Below are 19,379 nucleotides of genomic sequence, written 5' to 3'. Positions count from 1 at the left end.
AGTGGAGTAAAAGTATTGTTTCTCCTTCACAAATTTACTCAAGTAAAAGTAAAAAGTATTGTGCAAAAAAGGTACTTTAAAAGTAACTTTTTTTCAAAAACTTACTCAAGTAAATGTAACTCAGTAAATGTAACTCGTTACTACCCACCTCTGCCGTTTAGGCTCCAAAATGCGAACTTTATGACATTACAGTGAGGGCTCAATCTTTTATATACAGTCTATGGAATGACGTGACTATGTTCGGCTTTTATTGTGAAAAGAGCACCAGCCGGAAGTCCTCTGGGTGTTGAGTGTCAGTGACGTCGTCTCCGAGCTGCTGCGGACGTTTCGGTGCTGAAGAGAACGGAGGATCCAGAGAAAGAGGTGCTGTGGATATTACCGGTCACCGTTTCTGTAATCGTTATCCTCCGTTAGCTCGGTTTTAGCTTCTGCGTGGGGACTCATTAAGTAGACACCCTGGAAGCGCCCGGAGAACCGCGGATATCCACGCGGCACGGATGCTTCGTGACCCGCGGCAGGTGCGAAGAGACGTCGGGAGAACCGGCGGCAGCCACCGGCCGAGTGCTGTTGGTCAAGAAGATCATCATGAAGGACGGAGCTGGGGTGGGTGCACGACCCGCCATTTTTACTCGTATTTTATTGCTCATTTATAAACGCACAGCTCTGTTTGTCCAGCAGGTGTTTTTAGATATTGATAATCAATGACAATAAATGACGTGTGTATTCAGTCCAGTTCAATCACCCACGCAACCATAATAATACTCAATTCTCAGCAAATAAATAAACAATTAAAGGGCTGTATGTTTATGACATAACAGGGAATTAAACACATGACGTAAGGCTGGTTTATCAAATCAGTGCAGCTTTAAAAAGATTGTTTTTAGTGTTTTTCACAGCAAAATGCCAAGAAAACGTGGAAATTTCTGCTTAAATCATTTATACTTTACTGTGTTTACTGTTCAAATGATTAAAAACCTAAAACGTAACAAATCTAAAAGGGGAAAAGGCAAAAATGGGATGTTTGAGTAGTGACAGTGTTGTTATTTTAAAAATAATAATAGCAATAATAATATTAATAATAATAATCAGCCGTGACAGAGCAGGTCTGGTCCAAAATGGCTGGAGGTGAGTGCACAGTAACGGGGAGAGGACAGGGCAGGTTTAATGTGGCACACAGACGGCTGCAGCTTAGTGCATGCTGCTGTGGTCAGGACGGATCCATCAGCTGTTACATAACAGCTCCATGCGTGAAATTCACCCGGGGAGGGCGCACACTGCAGACTCATCGCTCCGCAGCCTCAGCGTCCATTTTAACATCCCTCATGAAGACGAGTCAGACATTTACAGAAGCTGAAGACCCCCACCATAGCCACCAGTGATTGTGATGCAAGTGTGAACAATTTTCTGAGATTTGCTGCTTTTCTTCCTCGGTGAAATGAATATCTTCAGATTTAGTAGGGAAAGAAGATATCTGGGAGAAATCTGATGAGAAGATTTAAGACAATAATAAACCAGGAATAAAACAGCAGTAGTATTGTTTGGTGCATAAATACATCACCTGTGATGGACAGCACATTCACTGTTTTCTGATATTTTCCTGGCCAGGTGATTAAAGTTTAATCAATGGGAATAATTGTTTGAAGTATGGTGATCAAGGTGTGCCAAAATTAAGAGTACTGAGAGGCCAGAAGGACCTCTGCCTTAAAGGGAAAAAGCATCTGCCTTCACAGATATTTCAGACTACAATTTGTTTGTTACTATTTATCTCAAGCAAACAAAGCGATCCTCATAAATATGTTTCTTAGTGGTTTATCACCAAAGTGTCTCTGAACACAAACAATAATAGACAATAATAAATGAGTTTAATTTAAACTGGTACCATTAAGTGGAAATAATCTTTTTGGATTTAAGCTTTTCGCTTGAATGCGTCACCTATAATTGACAGTATAATTTTCCACTATTTTTTCATATTTAACAAGCTGAATGATTAAATTGCTTCTCAGTGGAAATCACTGAAACGACTAAATGTATGTGGTGCACAAGATTAGCTAAGATTGCTTCATTAAGGGGTTGTTTCAAATGACGGTTTTGTCATGAGAGAAAATTTGTTGTTAGTTTATTGGGGTTTTTTGTTGTTTATTCCAGAGTGAGACAAAGAAGTCTTTGTTATAATTAATAACTGTCGTAATCCTAACCTTGTTAATAATCGGTATCTTTGAATAATCACTATCAAGTTCATTAAGTTGAATCCAAGATATGTGGTACAAAATACGAATATTTTTTTCCTATAAGCTGACAGCAGTCAACATAGCCAATTTTTAGCCAATAAAGCTGCACATCCCTGCTGCCTTACTCAAAAAAAAAAAAAAAAAATTAAATTGCTGAGTCCAAAGGTGAAACCACTGACATCAACGGGAGCAGTTGTGGGAGACCTAACTCAAAGAAATTCCCAAGTTTTGGAGAGATGGAGCAAACAGAGTCAGTCCTCTATGATTTTCTTCTCACAAAAATGACCCCGAGACCTTCTAGAAACAAGTCTTGCAAATCGGCTGCCATCTTCAATTGCCTCAGGGCACCTATTTATTTAGTTATTTTAAGTCATTGTCTAAGTCAGTGGTTCCCAAACTTTTTTTGAAAAAATGATCGCGGGTACACCTACACGGGTATTTTTGAAAACGCAGCTGTTTCTATGCGTTTGGGCCTTTCGTCCACACGTAAACGGCGTTTTCGAATCACCGAAAATTGAGATTGTTTAAAACTCAGTTTTTGCGTTTACGTCTGTATTACATGACGAGGAATACAGAGTTCGTCAAAGGTATGTGCCTTTTTTCACGTCATGCTGTGCGCCACGTTATTGTTTACATGAGATGAATGGCAGATAGAGACAACATACAACAATCTGACTATCTTCAGGTTTTACACACTTACATATACACACAGATTTACTGGTCCTCCATTTAGAAAGGCAGAGGCGTCACGGTGTGATTATTTTACATGTAGTTGTTTTTTCCTGTGTAATAATATTCAACATTGCTATCAATACATTTTTCAAAAAATGCCTCTCTGTGCAAAATGGGTTTAAAAACATAAACAGCTGTTGGATAATGTTTGTCTGTGATTTGAACCAGGGGAACAAATCGTGGCAGGATCAGCCTGATATTATTTGTATCTCACTGTAACTTTCCTGTATAAAGAGCTAACATCTCCAAAATGTCAGGAGTAGTTAGTCATTACAACAAGTGTTTGTGAACTAAAAATCAAGAATGTGGGATACTGTTTGTCTGTGATTTGGAGAGCCCAGCGCTGCTCCCGATGTGTTTTTTTTTTTTTGTTTTTTTTTCCTTTCATACCGCACTCCCCCCCCCCACAATATTGGCTGTGCATCCCCCCACACTTTCGGAGCCTCTGGTCTACGTGAACTCAAATTTGATTGGTTAGGACACTTGTCTACTTATTTACTTACATATTTTGCGGAATTTGCCCCAAGTTAAGATTAAGTTATATTAAGTTATATTTCTGCCACTATTTTTGCTGTAGCAAATTTTCATAGTGGTTTCAGTTTTGGATTATTTGAAGTGTCATGTTTGTCACTTAAAATGTCTGCAAAATACCCAGCCTAATATTGAACTGATTTTATGCTAGTGCAAGCATTAGGTAACACATTCCTGGGGAACATACAAAATGCATCTATCATTTGCTACAATTACAATTAAATGGAAAACTAAATTGGTAAGAGGCTTAAATTGAACTTGCAAGAAAAACAAGTGAGGAGGTGAAGTGACATTAAACATGTGGTAACTATAGTGTAAAGCATATGTAGCTTTATGATCTGTTTCTCTCTGAAAGTGACCAAAATCTACCAAAAGAACATCTTGTTCTATTAAAAACTTAAAACTAGCCACTAAGACCATGAGGTCATCAGCAAAGTAACTGTTAGAGCACTTTGCTAACTAGTCGTTAGAGCAAACAATACAGCAGACAATATGACAAAGGACAAAAAGAAACTGAAGCTTACATATTCACAGGACACACTGGGGCTAATCAAGGGAAGGGGAAACACCTGGAAGACAGCTGAAACGAATCAATGATAACAGAGGAAGTAAAACTAAATACAAAAGATAAAGACTACCAAAATAAAAGAGGAACACCTAACACAGTGACAGAGCTTAACAATAAGATATGGGGGAAACAGGAGAGGCGGGAATTAAATTTTATATTTAACTTAAATCACAGCAGGAACTAGATAAACAAAGGTAGCAAGACTAAAAGAGACCAATAGCTTTTTTAGTAATGGGTTGTTTGTTAATGTGGTCAGCAAATGCAGTTTAAAAGCGTCACTTAATATTTAATTGTAGCGAAAGGTGAAAGCATGGTTGTACGGTACATAGTTAATGCATGTCTAGTAGAAACTGCCTGTAAATGCCTTTAGGACAACAGCACTAGTGGCAGCTTTGCAGCTCTGCAGCTCATCTGGGTACATGCATTACAACCTCTCTAGTAAATCTGTAAAAACACAGCCCCACTGTGTAATGCTCAGGTAGGTGGTTAAGTGCGTTGTGTAATAATATAGCATTATGGAGTAAATGTGCTTTGGCTTCAGCAGAGATCTTTCTGCAAAGCCTCAAACTAAACCTTTTATCACTTCAGGATGCTGACAAAGTCCAGGCAAGTCCAAAAAGCTGGGCTCAGCATTAGCTTCATATTTAGTTACTGTTTGATCATTTATTGTCTATTTACCATAGACAATTTATGGTTTGTGTCATGCAGAATTTACCATAAAATCATAAAATATTTTTGCTCAATTTTCTCCAAGCCTTCTTCTATTTCTCTCTATAAAAATGCAGTTGAACCATTCAGCTCCAGCTGCCCTCAGATGGTGATATATGACAACTTTTCTGACATGTTCTAATCTCATTATTTATACTTTTCATTCATTTCTGTTTATAATTTTTTTAAACACAAATTGTACAAACATTACATTTATGTAGACAATTGTCTCCTGTTAGTACTTAAAAAATTTTTTTATTTGTTTCAATAATACTATAAAAAATAAAAGAATTATTAAATGAGTTATGTATTTAGGGTATTCTAGTATGATTTTAACACCGTAATATAAATGAAATACAACAACATTTAAATAAACATAACACATGGGGGATATTAGTTTTATAGTTTTGTAATATTTCCAATATTTTGTGCACAAACACTAAAAAGACAAATAACCATGATGTACATGTTAGTGTGGTAATTAGAAGTATTTATTTCCCACAACACCTGCCACACAAATTGGCTAATTCCTGCAAAAAACAAACAAACAAAAGTTATTACCCATAATTTTAAATTATGCAAATATAATTTCTTAATCGTGTCATTTTATGGAGTCACTAAAGAAGAATGTTGTATTTGGTCGTACAGGAATCTTTTCCACATCACTCCTGCTCTTGTGAAAATTATTTGTACAGAAGGACAGCCAAGAGTAACACATAATCTATGTGGTTCTAATGTGTGCTAGTGAAACCTGCTTTTAGTCAAACTAAATATAGAAAATGGTCCAATTTGCCACCTAAATCCTGTGTATCTGTGTCAGCCGGCTGGTAATCACTTCATGTGCTGTGCTCCAGTTTTAATACTCGCTGTGTTTTAATCATCTTTAAAACGTGTTAGAAAATGGGTTCAGTTGAGACTGCAGTTTTACCTGTCTGCCATAAAAAGTGTCTTATTTAACCCTATGTGTTTATCCCTTCCAAAAAACCATTACCTCGGTTTATGCTTCTAAAACACTGAAATCCAGTTAAAAACAAATGTAAATCTTGCCTCACACCAAGTCTGGTTCATAGTCACGCTGGTCCAAGCTTTAACGACAACAATGATGATTTGCTTTTCATGCTTCTGGCCATGCAGCCTTGGCGAAGCGAGAAGAAAATGGCCGCGGCTGGTACTGTGTTTGAGGAAGGATTGTAACGCTGTTATTTGTTTGCAGGAACGCAAAATCTTTGGTTCGTATGAGTGCGACGAAGATTCGTTTGTGTTCCAGTGGTTCACCTTTATCTGGTGGCATTTGTTGTAATGGTGGCCTCAACCTGTGGTGATGGCTCACATAATTCGCTAAATAAGAGGGGTACCAGGTAGGTGGAGAAAAGATGACAATCGTAGGCTGCTGTCTCTCACCGGCATGTTGCAACCTTATTAAGTAGACACGGATTTATTAGTAAAACCTAATTTTGGAAGACACGAGAATCATTTTTTTATCATGTGACGTTTTAGCTCTGGAACGCAAGAAGAAACAAAAGATTTTCCATGAATTTTTGCAAATATTTTGCACATAAATTCTGACTTGGTGTGTCAATAATTTCAGTATTCACTGGCAAATCCTAGATGTCAGACCCTAGGGGACAATGTTGGAAACAGTCCCCGCTCTCAACAACATTACCATGTGATGATGATAATGTCATGTTGAGACAAAAAATGGCAGGTAACCAGCGTCTGTCTGTGAAAGTTGACTTTTTGTACCAAAAAACACAAAATAAGGGCCTGGAACGAAGGGAAACCATTAAAACTCAATGGATGATTGTTTAAAGTCCTGCTGAAATACCACCTTAAAATCCATTCATGATCATATGACACATGTCTGTGTTGTTTCTCTTTCGTTTCAGCTCCAGCAGGGCATTGGCAGGCCCAGCGTGTATCATGCCGTGGTGGTGATCTTCCTGGAGTTTTTCTCCTGGGGTTTACTCACCACACCCATGCTCACTGTGAGTAACACCGATTGGTTTTTACATTAACATCTATATAGCTACCCCGGTTCATTCAAAGCCTCCGTGTGAATAAGACCGAACAAGAAATGAAAATTAGTCATGCTGTGTAGGCAGCATTATTGCAGAGATGATGTCAGTGTCCTTTTCACTGTTAGTCCGTTTTTCCAGGTTTGCTTTGCATTTTACAATGGATTTAGCACTTACTGAATTAAGACTGAGCTATATTGTTTATAGTTAGAAGAAGATGTTGAAAAATCTATATTATTGGATTGTCCTTCTCAAATCTGACTGTCACTATATGGCTATTTTACATCAATATGGGACAAAACCCCTATTACAACCAAAATGAACCCTTTGGTAGTAATCCAGTCTTTATTCTGTTCTCTGGAAGAGGGTTTGGTTTTGTGAATGTAGGTTTGTCAAAATGTAAAGCATTAGAAAAAGTAGTGATTTTGTATTAACAAATCTCATCTACATGCATTTGAAAGCATTAAAATAATACAAATCTAAATATGGTAAAAGAATATCAGAGTAATTTTATGTGTTTTGATTATGTGTGTTTCCCAGTCCTAGACCATAAATATTTTCAGTGGACATCTCCACTGAGTCTTTCTTTAAGTTTGGGACTAGACTTAAACCTTAATCTGGGAAATTTGGCTGTGATTGTTTGTAAGATCAGCAGGTGTATCTTAGTCCTTTGTGTTCCAAAGTACAAAAATATATGTTGCAGATCAAGATGAGTTAAATTTTAAACTTTGGAAATTAAATATGTATTTATTTTTTTTTAGTATTTATTTATTTATTGTCATTGTCAAGAACAATGAAATTGCGTTTGGGGCTTCCATACAACCCAAAAAAAAGAAGAAAATAATAAATACCCCTTAAAACCCAAGTGTACATATTTAACCCAGTGTGACTCCAATGCAATAAGACAATCCTTAGCAATAATGTTCGTATAAATTCAGACAAAGACCTGAGAAACATGACAAAATACAACAATGCAACCCATTCAATATTATTGTACTGTGAGATATGATATCAGATATGATAGTTATCTATTTAAGAAAGAGGGGGGGGGGGGCAGGAGGGGGAAGAGAATAAAGATATGATGCACCAATGCAGACCAGTTCATTGCTATTAAGAAGTTGGATATGGTTATTGTCCGTGAGAGGGGGGCAGAGAGTTCAGGAGCCTCACAGCCTGTGGATACAGGCTGTTGGCCAGTCTGGATGTTCTGGCCTGTATAGACCTGTACCTTCTCCCTGAGGGCAGCAGATGGAAAAGGTGGCGCGCAGGGTGATGTTGGTCCCGCAGGATACTGTGCACCCTCCTCAGACAGCGAGTGGGGAAGATATTACTGATCTCTGGCAGACTTGTTCCAATAATTCTGCCAGCTTCTTTCACCACCCGCTGGAGTGCTTGCTGATCGGCCTTGGTGCAGCTGGGGAACCACACTAGAAATCCATACGTCAGAACGCTGCTGATGGCACAGTTGTAGAAGTTCAACATCAGAGATCTGGGAATGTGTGCGCTCCGCAGTCTCCTCAGGTAGTAGAGGCGCTGTTGGGCCTTCCGTACAACTGAGGTGATATGGTTGCCCCAGGACAGGTCCTCGGTCACAGTTACCCCCAAGAATTTAAAACTGCTCACCCTCTCCACCGCCTCACTGCCAATGAAGAGAGGCAGATGGTTGTTATGACCCCTCTTCCGGAAATCTACAATGATCTCCTTGGTCTTTTTGGTGTTTAAGACCAAGTTATTGTCGTGGCACCATGACTCTAGTTGTTGCACCTCTGTCCTATAGTTTGTCTCATCATTGTTGGATATAAGTCCGAGCACTGTAGTGTCATCTGCAAACTTAACAATGAGATTGGACGCGCAGGAGGAAATACAGTCATGGGTGAAGAGAGTGTATAGCAGAGGGCTCAGAACACACCCCTGAGGGGCACCGGTGTTGACCACAAGGGTGGAAGAGGTGTTCTTACCCACTCTGACACTCTGTCTACGGTTAGTGAGGAAGTCCACAATCCAGTTGCACAGAGAGGAGTTAAGTCCCAGTTGGTGGAGTTTGGGACGGAGTTTGTATGGCCGGATGGTATTAAAAGCCAAGCTGTAGTCTACAAAGAGGAGCCGTGCATAGGTGTTCCTGTGTTCCAAGTGCTTCAGTAATGTGTGCAGCACTGTGGCGATCGCATCCTCGGTTGACCGGTTCTCCCTGTATGCAAACTGGTGCGAGTCCAGGGATGTCAGAGTGTGAATGAAGTATAGATCATAAGATGTAATTTGAGGGGTTAAAAAAAACCTTTGCATTAACCAATGAGAAATTACTGTTATTTTTATACACAGCCTTATTTCCAGTGGCTTGATTGTTTTATTTTTAATAGTTTTTAATGAAAAATTGTGAAAGTTGTCCAAGACTTTCCAGCTCTAACTGCATACATTCTGTACCTTGCTTCATACTGTTTCATCCGTGATGGTGTTGTATCTTTTTTCTTAGGTTTTGCATGAAACATTTCCCCAGCACACATTCCTGATGAATGGACTCATTCAGGGCGTGAAGGTAAGAAACTCAACTTTTCCATTTTGTGACTCATTCTGTTGATGCTATACAGATTAAACGGGTGTAACAGTGATTTAGGAAAATAGCTACAATGAAATGGGTCATTTTTGAACGATATCTAGACTTTAGGCGTGATAAGTAATAATGACAGAAAACCGTCATGAATAAAAGATGAATCAAGCATGGCATGACCACACAGATATATTTCACTGTTGCTGCAACTTTTTTAAACAGTTTTTATCATTGACTCCGCCTTTCTAGGGTCTGCTGTCATTCATGTCTGCGCCTCTGATTGGTGCGTTGTCAGATGTATGGGGCAGGCGGTCCTTCCTTTTGGTCACCGTCTTCTTCACCTGTGCTCCAATCCCTCTGATGAGGCTCAGCCCCTGGTAGGACTCTAATATTCTCTGTTGCAACAATATTATGACTAAAAAAGGTTACATCGGAAAGTATGGCTAGCATTTACCTTCTGAGCTAACACAAATTAATAGTTGAAATAGCAAGATTTCAAGCAATTGAAATGTGAGTTAGAATCTTAAGTAACATTGTTGATTAAACTGAGACACAAAGAGTTCAAACTAGTTGATATTGAGTTTAAAATGTGTACAGCATTATGCAGTTGAACATAAACAGTGTTGCTGGGCAGTTACATCAGATGTAAAAGGTTAGGAACTGCTGCTCTAATGGATCCGACCTGAGTGAAATAGTCAATCTTTTAATGAAATATTTCAGTGTGCCTGTCAAAAATCAATTCACTGCTGGATTTCAGTCAATTAGAGAGTCAGAGAAGTTTAAATTCTCGTATCAGTCTTCTTGAAACTGAATCTATTTTTCACTTCCTCCAGGTGGTACTTCGCCATGATCTCCATGTCTGGAGCTTTCTCCGTGACTTTCTCAGTCATCTTCGCCTACGTTGCCGATGTTACGGATGAGAGAGAGAGGAGTACAGCCTATGGTCTGGTAAGGAGTCCTAATGTACACCCCTAAAATCAAACAGTGCATCAGGCAGACAGACTGTTGATGGTATTGAATTCCTGAAACTGAATCTTACACGAAAAGAAACTGACAGATCAGCTTAATCTGTGTGCAGACATGACTCAGGACAGAAAAATACCTGAGCTGTGCTCTGTTGAAATTCATCCCTTCAGGTGTCGGCCACCTTTGCAGCCAGCCTGGTGACGAGCCCGGCCATCGGAGCGTACCTTTCTGCCTGGTACGGGGACAATCTGGTGGTTCTGGTGGCCACGCTGATCGCTCTGGCTGACATCTGCTTCATCCTGCTGGCCGTGCCCGAGTCTTTGCCTGACAAGATGAGGCTCAGCAGCTGGGGGACGCCCATTTCCTGGGAGCAGGCCGACCCATTTGCTGTCAGTAACTAATCGTTTACAGAACCATATTTGATTAGCTGGTTAAATAATGAGCTCAAATCAGATTACTCTGGTTAGGGGTGGGCGATAAAAACTATATACGATAGAAATGATATAAATTTGGCCAACGATCGAGATTTTGACTATACCGCTCTACCGTGATAGCGCATGTTGATGATGTCATCAAGCTGCGCCTGTTTTGGTCGAAAGCATCGCAGCGGCTACAACCATTATCCTCTGCAAATTATGGCGAGCGACAGTCATAGCAAAGAGATGAAGCACTTTTGAAATATGGGGAAAGCCAAAAACTGCGCTTCCTCCACTTCTGTAACATTGATTCATTAATGTTGAATTCTCTCGCAGCTGCTCTATTCCCATGTTGTTGCAGTATATTAATGACAAACCTCGTATTGTGGATGAATAATCTCAGTTATTCTCCTGACTGAAGTTTGGCCCGTGTATAGCATCCTGCTATGTGATTGCATTTGTCCCTGACCACCAGAATCCCTCACGTTAACGTTTATGGAGTGGAAAAAAAAGTTGGCGTTCATCCTCCAGCTTCACTGTGCTAATGTTATGCTAACATAGCTGTGTCGCTAGCAATCACGTAGCACAACATTATATACCAGGTAGTCCAACTTCAGTAACCCTGCAAACGCCACTGCTGTTTCGTTTTCTGTCTTCACTTATGTTGGAAGTGGTAGCAGAGCTGTACGTTTTAATTCGTTTCAAAAATCTCTCAGTCAGAACATGGTCTGTTATGTTTAAGTGGTACTAGCGAGCTAACTTCCTGTTAACTTAACCTGCTAACTCCATTAAATTTAATAAATCTGTTTTCATGGATGCCTGGATGTTAAACTCAATTGTTACACCTGGAAAAGCAGCAACGTTGATGATTTTATTAAAGATGAAAGAATTTAGACCGTTTTTAACTCTGTTCGTTTGACTTTGGGATCTGAACAGGACGGAGTTTTTGACCCAGATTACTCCGAAGCTCTTCACTATGGCAGCCGTAATGCTCTGACAATCCATCAAGCAGTGCAGCTTACCAAAGTTGTACTAAAACATTTTTTAACAGATTTCTGCACGCCCAAATTGGTTCGAGGTCAGTAAGCACAACCAGAATTCATACATAAGGCACACTCTCGATTTTTGAGAAAATTAAAGGATTTTAAGTGTGCCTTATAGTGTGGAAAATACGTTATACAGAAGAAAAGAATATATCGCGATATATATCGTTACTGCACGTGCTTCAAATTATACCGTGATATGGATTTTAGGCCATATCGCCCAGCCCTAAGTCATAGTGTATTTTGTAGTTGCATGAAGCCTTTCCTCAGTGATTTGACTCTCTTCTCTGTTTTCGGACACAGTATGTAAATGTTCCTCAACGCAGTAACTTTATTTTAATAATTTAATGATGCTATAACATTATATAATGCATGACAGCTCATTTCTGTTAGGGGGGGGGGAATAAAGAGAAATGAGATGCAAGTCATTTGCACGTCAGAACCTGTAACATTGACCCTTTGAATCCCAGACACTAACTGAAGACTAACTGATCATCTGACAGCCTCGGTGTTGTATTTCCTGTCTCTCTCTCCCTCTCTCTTTCTTTATCTCTCTCCTTCAGTCTCTGAGGAAGGTGGGCCAGGACTCCACAGTCTTACTGATCTGTATCACCGTGTTCCTGTCTTACCTACCTGAGGCCGGACAGTACTCCAGTTTTTTCCTTTACCTGAGACAGGTGAGCCACCTGACGCACTCATTTTCCAAGAATATTAGCGTCAATGCTGGTATTGATGTTGTTAAGAATACTATTACCACGAATCTACCAACAGTCACACAGCAGACAGGGTCATTAGCTGTAGCGTGAAACACTTAAGCCACGGATCACATTGCTGCATCGACGGTCAGCCATTCTTTTGTGTCTGTCTTTACATTAAATCTTCCTCATTCTGAAATATGTGTGTAAAAATGTTCTTACCTGCACAAAAAATAAGTATATGTGCAAAGTAACTGACAGATTCATAAACCTTTCACAGGCCATTTTTGTTTATTCTACCGTGCATATATTAGTGAATTATTTGAAATCAGTGAACTCGTGGAAACCCGATGTGCAATCTGCACACTTACATGTCTCTTCACATTGAGACATGTTTACCTTGAGGTGAAATTGAGAAAGAGGTGGCGATATAAGACAGAAGACCACACGCTGAGCTAAAAAACCAGGAGAAAATCTGACTGAATAAACTGGAACAATAGTGTCCGAGGAGGATGCCAGAATAGGCGCAACTGATCTGTTAGAAATTCACTGAAATCTGACTATAAGTGATGACATCCAGCAAGGATGGAAGTTTTTAATGAATGAAGAAGATAGGATTGGATAACGCCTGTAAGAATAGGTTTTCTTTATGTATATTTTATGTCTTATTTTATGCATTTAATTCTAATTCTGAGACTTTATGGCTTATGGTGTTTTGGAAAATTGTAAATGACCAAACTGCAAAAATAATCATAATCATTATAAGCAGTAGTTAGTTGAATGTTGTGTGAATTAATTTTCTAAGTCAGCTAGACCTTCATGTTCTGAGGGAGTCATAAATGAATTCATAGAGTACAAACAAATTTAGGTAAGACAAAATTAACGAATCATAGATTTGTGGGCCTAGATCAGGGCCTTTGCAATTTCCTCTGTACATAAATATTTACTTTTCAACTGAACATTGCAATGTTAGTTTTTATGCAGATGATATCATCTTATTTATTAAGTGGAGCTCTTGGCAGGGCATGAAGCTGCAACTCTTTTGATGTGTGAATACCTGCTTACTTTGATCTTAACTATATGTTCAGAATTAATTCACTACCCACTTGACCCATGTTGAGCTGCAATTCTCTTGTTTTATCAATTAAAAATGTGGAACAAAATTATGTTGTCTTATATAGTATCAATAAAAATTATTTCTTGTCTCTTTCCAGGTCATAAACTTCTCCTCAACGACCCTCGCTGTTTTTATAGGAGTTGTGGGCATTCTGTCCATTGTAGCTCAGGTAACCAACACGTTAGAGGCTATTTATTACTCCTTTTAAATATAAGCCTATTTTACACACACATTAGGATATAATTGAAAAAAATCGCTGTTTTATTTTAGTTTCCATAAACAAGAAGAACAACTCACCCTCATAAGCAGTGCATCAGTAAATATTTAGGCTGATAGTTAACATACACACTTGGGTGACTTGTTCTCTGTCAACTTTATACTTACACTGCTTATTACGATAAGAGATGTTAATAAATTCTAGTGAACTGTTAAATAATTGTAAATTCTCGTCTCCTCTTTGCCCACAGACTCTCTTCCTCACTCTGCTGATGAGAACTCTGGGTACTAAAAACACTGTTCTGTTAGGTTTGGGCTTCCAGATCCTTCAGCTGGCCTGGTACGGCTTTGGATCAGAGCCATGGTGAGAGTTGCTGAGTGTGTGCTTGTGTAGCAGGCAATTATTTACACTACATTTTGGTATTTGCTTTAAGTTCCAACTCACAAAAAGACCAGATATGCACATCTTTAACCAAGTATAAATATGTATATTTGCAACAGGATGATGTGGGCTGCTGGTGCTGTAGCAGCGATGTCCTCCATCACCTTCCCAGCAGTTTCTGCTTTGGTGTCACAGTCTGCTGATCCCGATAAACAAGGTGACAAATAAAATCTGTCCTCTCTCACTTCAGTAGGTCACTGTTGTGTAATAGATGTTTCAGATTGTGGTTTTTGTTACTTAACCAGGAAGTAAAATAACTCTTGCATTGCTGCGCCTTCATGACCTTTCTTCTTCCGCCCTGTTGCAGGCGTGGTGCAGGGGATGATCACAGGCATCAGAGGTCTGTGTAACGGCCTCGGCCCAGCTCTGTATGGATTCATCTTCTTTCTCTTCAACGTCGAGTTTAATTCCATGGACCCCATCCAGGGAGACTACAACATCGACCCCCTGCCACTGGACAGTCCCACTGAGGTACAGCATGCACTCCAATCCTGACAGTAATGCCTCTTTTTCGCTAGTGCCTACTTACTTCTAGTGACTAGTGACTACTGGAAAAAAAATTCAAAACCAGCATTTTTGAAAAAAACAGCATTGTGGTCCCTGAGTCTGACAAAAAGCCATAGACAGAGCAACAGGTACACCATCTCCTCGACATTCTCTATTGTTGTCACCAAAACTGGGAACAGTCAAGTCAAGTAGGTACTACTGGAGAAGCCTGTCGCTTTTGGAACAGTTATGGCTTCCAGGTCTGTGCTGTAGTGCCTTAAATCAGCATTATCTTTAGTAGCCAGCAGGGTGAGCCTTATATGGTCCCAATAAGAAGTCTGACTGCAAAGAAGCCAATGAGAAAATGACCTTACTCATCTTATAAAGTTGGGGCTTTAAAACTGGGATGTGGTCACCTTCAACATTCACAGGAAAAGTGCGGGATGAAGGAACTTAATTCCATACAGCCATTTGAAATAAATAAAGACATTTTCTTCCTATTGAACCTTTATTTAGGTTCCGGTGATGTCATGGAGTCATTGATTGTTTTTAGATGTGTTTTCCACAACAATTTAAAAGTAACACAAGCCAAGGAGAAGTCTTAAGGGCTGTAAACTGAATATGCCAGAAACTGCAGTTCCTCTAATGGCCACTTGAGGCGGCTTGCAAAATGCAACTTTACAGCAAAAGTAAACAAGTTTACAGTCTGCTACAGAGAAGTGGTTTTGGTCTGTAAGGATAGTGTCTCACTTCATACCAATTTTACAGTGATTTTTATTTTTTTTGTAATTCACACGATTGGCTATTTTAGGCTTAAAATTAGCAGGTGACTCCATCCTCATGTCAGTAATTAACTGCACTTAAATGTGCTTTGTTGTTGAAATTAGCTTTATTTTTCTCCCTTTCTCCTAGCGAGCGCTAATCCCAGGCCCGCCCTTCCTGTTAGGGGCATGCACCGTGGTCATCGCTTTCCTTGTCGCTCTCTTCATCCCTGAGAAAACCTCTTGCTCCTCCTCTTCCTCCCAGCTGTCCCTCAATGACAAGCCCCACCCTGACAGTAAAGAGTCCATGTCCTCGCTGGCCGGTGTCCACATCAACACGCCGCTGCCAGGCAGCGATGAGGAGAGCCCGCCCACAGCCTGCGACGCGGACTTTGAGCCGCTGCTGCACGACAGCATCGTTTGATGGACAGGTGGAGGGCGGGGCTAAAGGCGTGGTTTGATCGAGTGACGCTTTGTAACAAAGAACACATTTTTTTGCCGTCCGGCAGAACTAAGTGTACTTTTACTGATTGGCTGGAGGGAGCTATTTGCTGGAAGGTGGGACTAACATTTTTATTCACAGATCTGTGACATCATGTGACCAGTGAGGTAATGATTCGTCAAAGAGCTGCGGACAAGATGTCATCATGCGATCGGAGAGAGGAATCAAAGGCGATTAGTTGCCTGACAGGAAACAAGAGGAGGGACCAAGTTTTGTGTAGTTTTTTGGTTTTTTGGGGGTTTTTTAATGGAGAAGGAGGCGTGGCTGGTTTAGGATCTGCCCACTTTAACAGAAAGTATATTTGAAGTTTTCACTGAAGGGTTTTTGTTTATCTTTAATCTTTAAGAAAAGGTGTTTTTACCTTTTAGCTGTATCATTCTGACGCTGTGTTTTTCTCTGGTTCTCGTACAAAAGAAACACGTCTGCATCGTATTTAAGGCAGCCAAAACATCTGTGTTGATTTATACTCTCTCTTTTTATTGTTGTTGTTGTTAAGGTTTCTTTTTTAGTTACAGGTAATGCTATTTTTTAAATTTTTTTTAATTGTACAGTATCTTACTTGCTATGAACTAAGAGTGCTAACTGAGGTGTGAATGTGACAAGCTGAGAGACGAGTCAACCACCTGAAATATCAATTTAATCTTTTTGTTTCTTTCCTTCTTTAAATGTAAACCAGAGCAAAACTAAAGCTCAGGCGATCCAAAAGATGCAGATAATTTTTTAAAAACTTTTTATTCTCAACAGAGCCTCTTCACCACATAGATTTTACCTTTATTTTTCCCACTTTAGTGTACCAGTTTGTGACTCTACCTCACAATCAACCTTGTTTTTCTTATCTTCCATCACTTGTGTTTTATTTTTTTATCTTTCAAAGTCACTTTATAAAAGTGCTGCTGGCTGCTGGCAGTGGGAACATCCTCACACAGCTGTACCTGTGGCCACCCAGTGTCTTTGCCTGTCTTCTTCTCTTCAACTGGGTGCTTTGCCTCCCTGTATTTTCATGCAAGTTTTACTTTTAACTTGCAAAAATACTGCCGACACGAGGTGTATGTGTTTCCCCTGGCAGCAGTGATAATTCCTGTGAATGAACTTATACTTGAAGCACCGGAGAGAGATTCTACAAGAGCTTTAGAGAAGATTTCCAACGTATGCTGAGGAGTTTAAAAGTGTATAAATGGCACAGAGTGTACATAGTGACTGGCTTTATGACCTTAAAATGTAAATGTACATGTGAAAGATATTATGGTTTGTATATATTGTCACTGAGCTGTGGGATTGGCTTGCTTGTTGTGGTTGTGTGGTAGCTCAGTGGGATGAGGGTGGGGTGGTTCGACTACGCAGCTTAACTGTTACACAAGACCAACAGTCATTTTTAAATTCATTCAGGTCACACGGACAACCAGTCCATTTTCTCGTTCTTACACCTGAGTATATTTACCTGCACACTAGTATCCCAATGATCAGTATTTATGTGAAACTCAAAGTTTCACCCACCAAACAGGTTTTGACTTTCTGCAAAAAAAACCAACCCAAAAACACATCAGCTTTTAATTTACTCAAACTTAAAATTAACAGGAAGTACTTCCTGTTAAGAAAAGTAAAACTGACTTTTTGCCTTAACCACTGCAGACCAGTCATTCTTATGCGTAAACCCCCCCTACACACACACACACACACACACACACACACACACACACACACACACACGAAGGCACAAATATTCACCCAAACAGCAGAAGTTAGGAAGAGGAGTACAACCAGTACCTGGAGTGGAGTTAAAATGGCACATTTTCTGAATCTACCAGGAAGTCCTTGCTCCTATTTTTTTTTTTTTTGTTCTGTCTCTGCTAACAATAAGCTTGTCTTCCATTTCTGGCTAATGTCCTCACCCTACAGGAGAAAGTCAGCTTATTGGGATCAAACATATTTTTTCTTAAAGCTGAAATATTTTTACATTGCAAGGATAAGTATTTTCTTCCTCTCATGGCATCGAGTGTGAAACAGATAAAACTCGCACTTTCCCGTTAAGCATATATTTGGTCATTTTTAGACCATGAAGCATCTATTTTACCTGAGCCTGTTCTACTCATTTCCAGCTCTGTATGTATTACTCTTCAACTTCAGTTTTGCATGATTCATGGGTCAAAATAGTCCCTGTTTATCTTATACGAGGCCTTTGTGCAGCTAAGTTGATATTTTACTTTAAATCTTAGCCAAACTTATGGCTAAATCGTATTGGGAAGTCCAATCATTTTTCTTATTTTTACCAAGGTCTTTGAGCGAGCCAGCCTTTTTCTGATTGGCTTCCCCTCACTAACAAAAACTTGACCAGCACGTGGGTGGGGCTTCTATGCTGATAACCATATAAGGACCCTCTCTTTGACATCATACAGAGCGAAGAGCAGAAAAAAACATATGTACCAAACACTTAGAGCCGTTTAAAATTGCTTGTACATACAATGTTTGTACCTCAATGTTTGAGAATTTGGCTTTATTTATTCTAAACATTTGTCACTTGGAAGAACAGAAAAGCAGAATAGGTCCACCTTAATGAAATCAAATGGTGCTGGATAAAAGCTACCTTATCTGCTATTTTTTTTAGCCTTCTTCATTAAATGAACTCTAAAATTCATTTCAGGGTGACTGAGTTTCAAGTACAAACAGAGCCCAGATCCTAGCCAGGATATTAGTGTGTATGTGAACACTGAGGTTTAATTGATCCTCCACTGCATACACTCAGTTCCTTCACCAGCAGTCCAGCTGACTCTACAGTGTAAATATTGTACATGGACAGGACACGTGTACATGGGTCGTACACTGTAAATACACATTGTCTATCGTCTTGTCTGGAAGTGTACAAGCCAGTCGTTGGTTATTGGAAATAAAAGCAGTTCAACAACACTTTGTTTCTTAGTCCTTTCTCCATACTCACACCAGCTGTCATTTGTTTTCCCAAGAGCCATATAACTGCTTCTCTTTACCCCAATCAGCTGCAGCTCATCATTTTAAAATTTCTTTTTAAATGACTGGATATTTCACCCAGACCAGTGATTTAATAGATTTATTATTGTAGTCAGCTGTTAAGAGTATAACAGCAGTTTGGAATTAATTTTACTTATTATTTTACTTACTGAGCTCATTGTTCTATTTTATTTAATTTAATTCTATTTAATTGAGCATTTTTTTTATTATCATATGCAGCTTTTTTGTCCACATCCTTTTTCCCCATTTTTCTCCAATGTGATTTGAGCGTCTATGTAATAATTTTTCAGTTTGATTTCTTTTTTAGGCTATATTTTTCAGGTTTCCACCATATTGAAGCTCTATGGCTATTGGCAGTTTTTAGTGTTTGGCTGCCTTTGCTATAAGGTGAGAATTAATTAATATTTTAACTTAACTTTACCTTTT

General features: G+C 39.3%; 1 protein-coding gene across 1 annotated transcript; it reads left to right on the top strand.

The window, feature by feature from the left end:
- The first annotated feature begins 292 nt into the window (after positions 1-292).
- On the top strand, positions 293-18,866 carry mfsd14ba (major facilitator superfamily domain containing 14Ba). Its single transcript, XM_080876066.1, has 12 exons — positions 293-603; positions 6,654-6,752; positions 9,253-9,315; positions 9,577-9,704; positions 10,161-10,275; positions 10,464-10,682; positions 12,316-12,429; positions 13,662-13,733; positions 14,032-14,144; positions 14,282-14,379; positions 14,530-14,693; positions 15,621-18,866. Exons 1-12 carry the CDS (start codon positions 586-588, stop codon positions 15,891-15,893), a joined length of 1,476 nt encoding a protein of 491 aa, XP_080732192.1. The 5' UTR covers positions 293-585; the 3' UTR covers positions 15,894-18,866.
- The last annotated feature ends 513 nt before the right edge of the window (positions 18,867-19,379 follow it).

This window comes from Rhamphochromis sp. 'chilingali' (genome assembly GCF_963969265.1).
Source record: "Rhamphochromis sp. 'chilingali' genome assembly, chromosome: 2".
Taxonomy (NCBI): Eukaryota; Metazoa; Chordata; class Actinopteri; order Cichliformes; family Cichlidae; genus Rhamphochromis; species Rhamphochromis sp. 'chilingali'.
The sequence above is the reverse complement of the archived record's forward strand: the minus strand, read 5'-3'. Positions and strand labels throughout refer to the sequence as shown.

Bases quoted from the DNA above. Each gene is read 5' to 3' on its own strand.
- mfsd14ba (XM_080876066.1), top strand. The intron at 13,734-14,031 runs GTAACCAACACG...CTTTGCCCACAG, and splicing joins TTCTGTCCATTGTAGCTCAG to ACTCTCTTCCTCACTCTGCT. The intron at 14,145-14,281 runs GTGAGAGTTGCT...TATTTGCAACAG, and splicing joins GGCTTTGGATCAGAGCCATG to GATGATGTGGGCTGCTGGTG.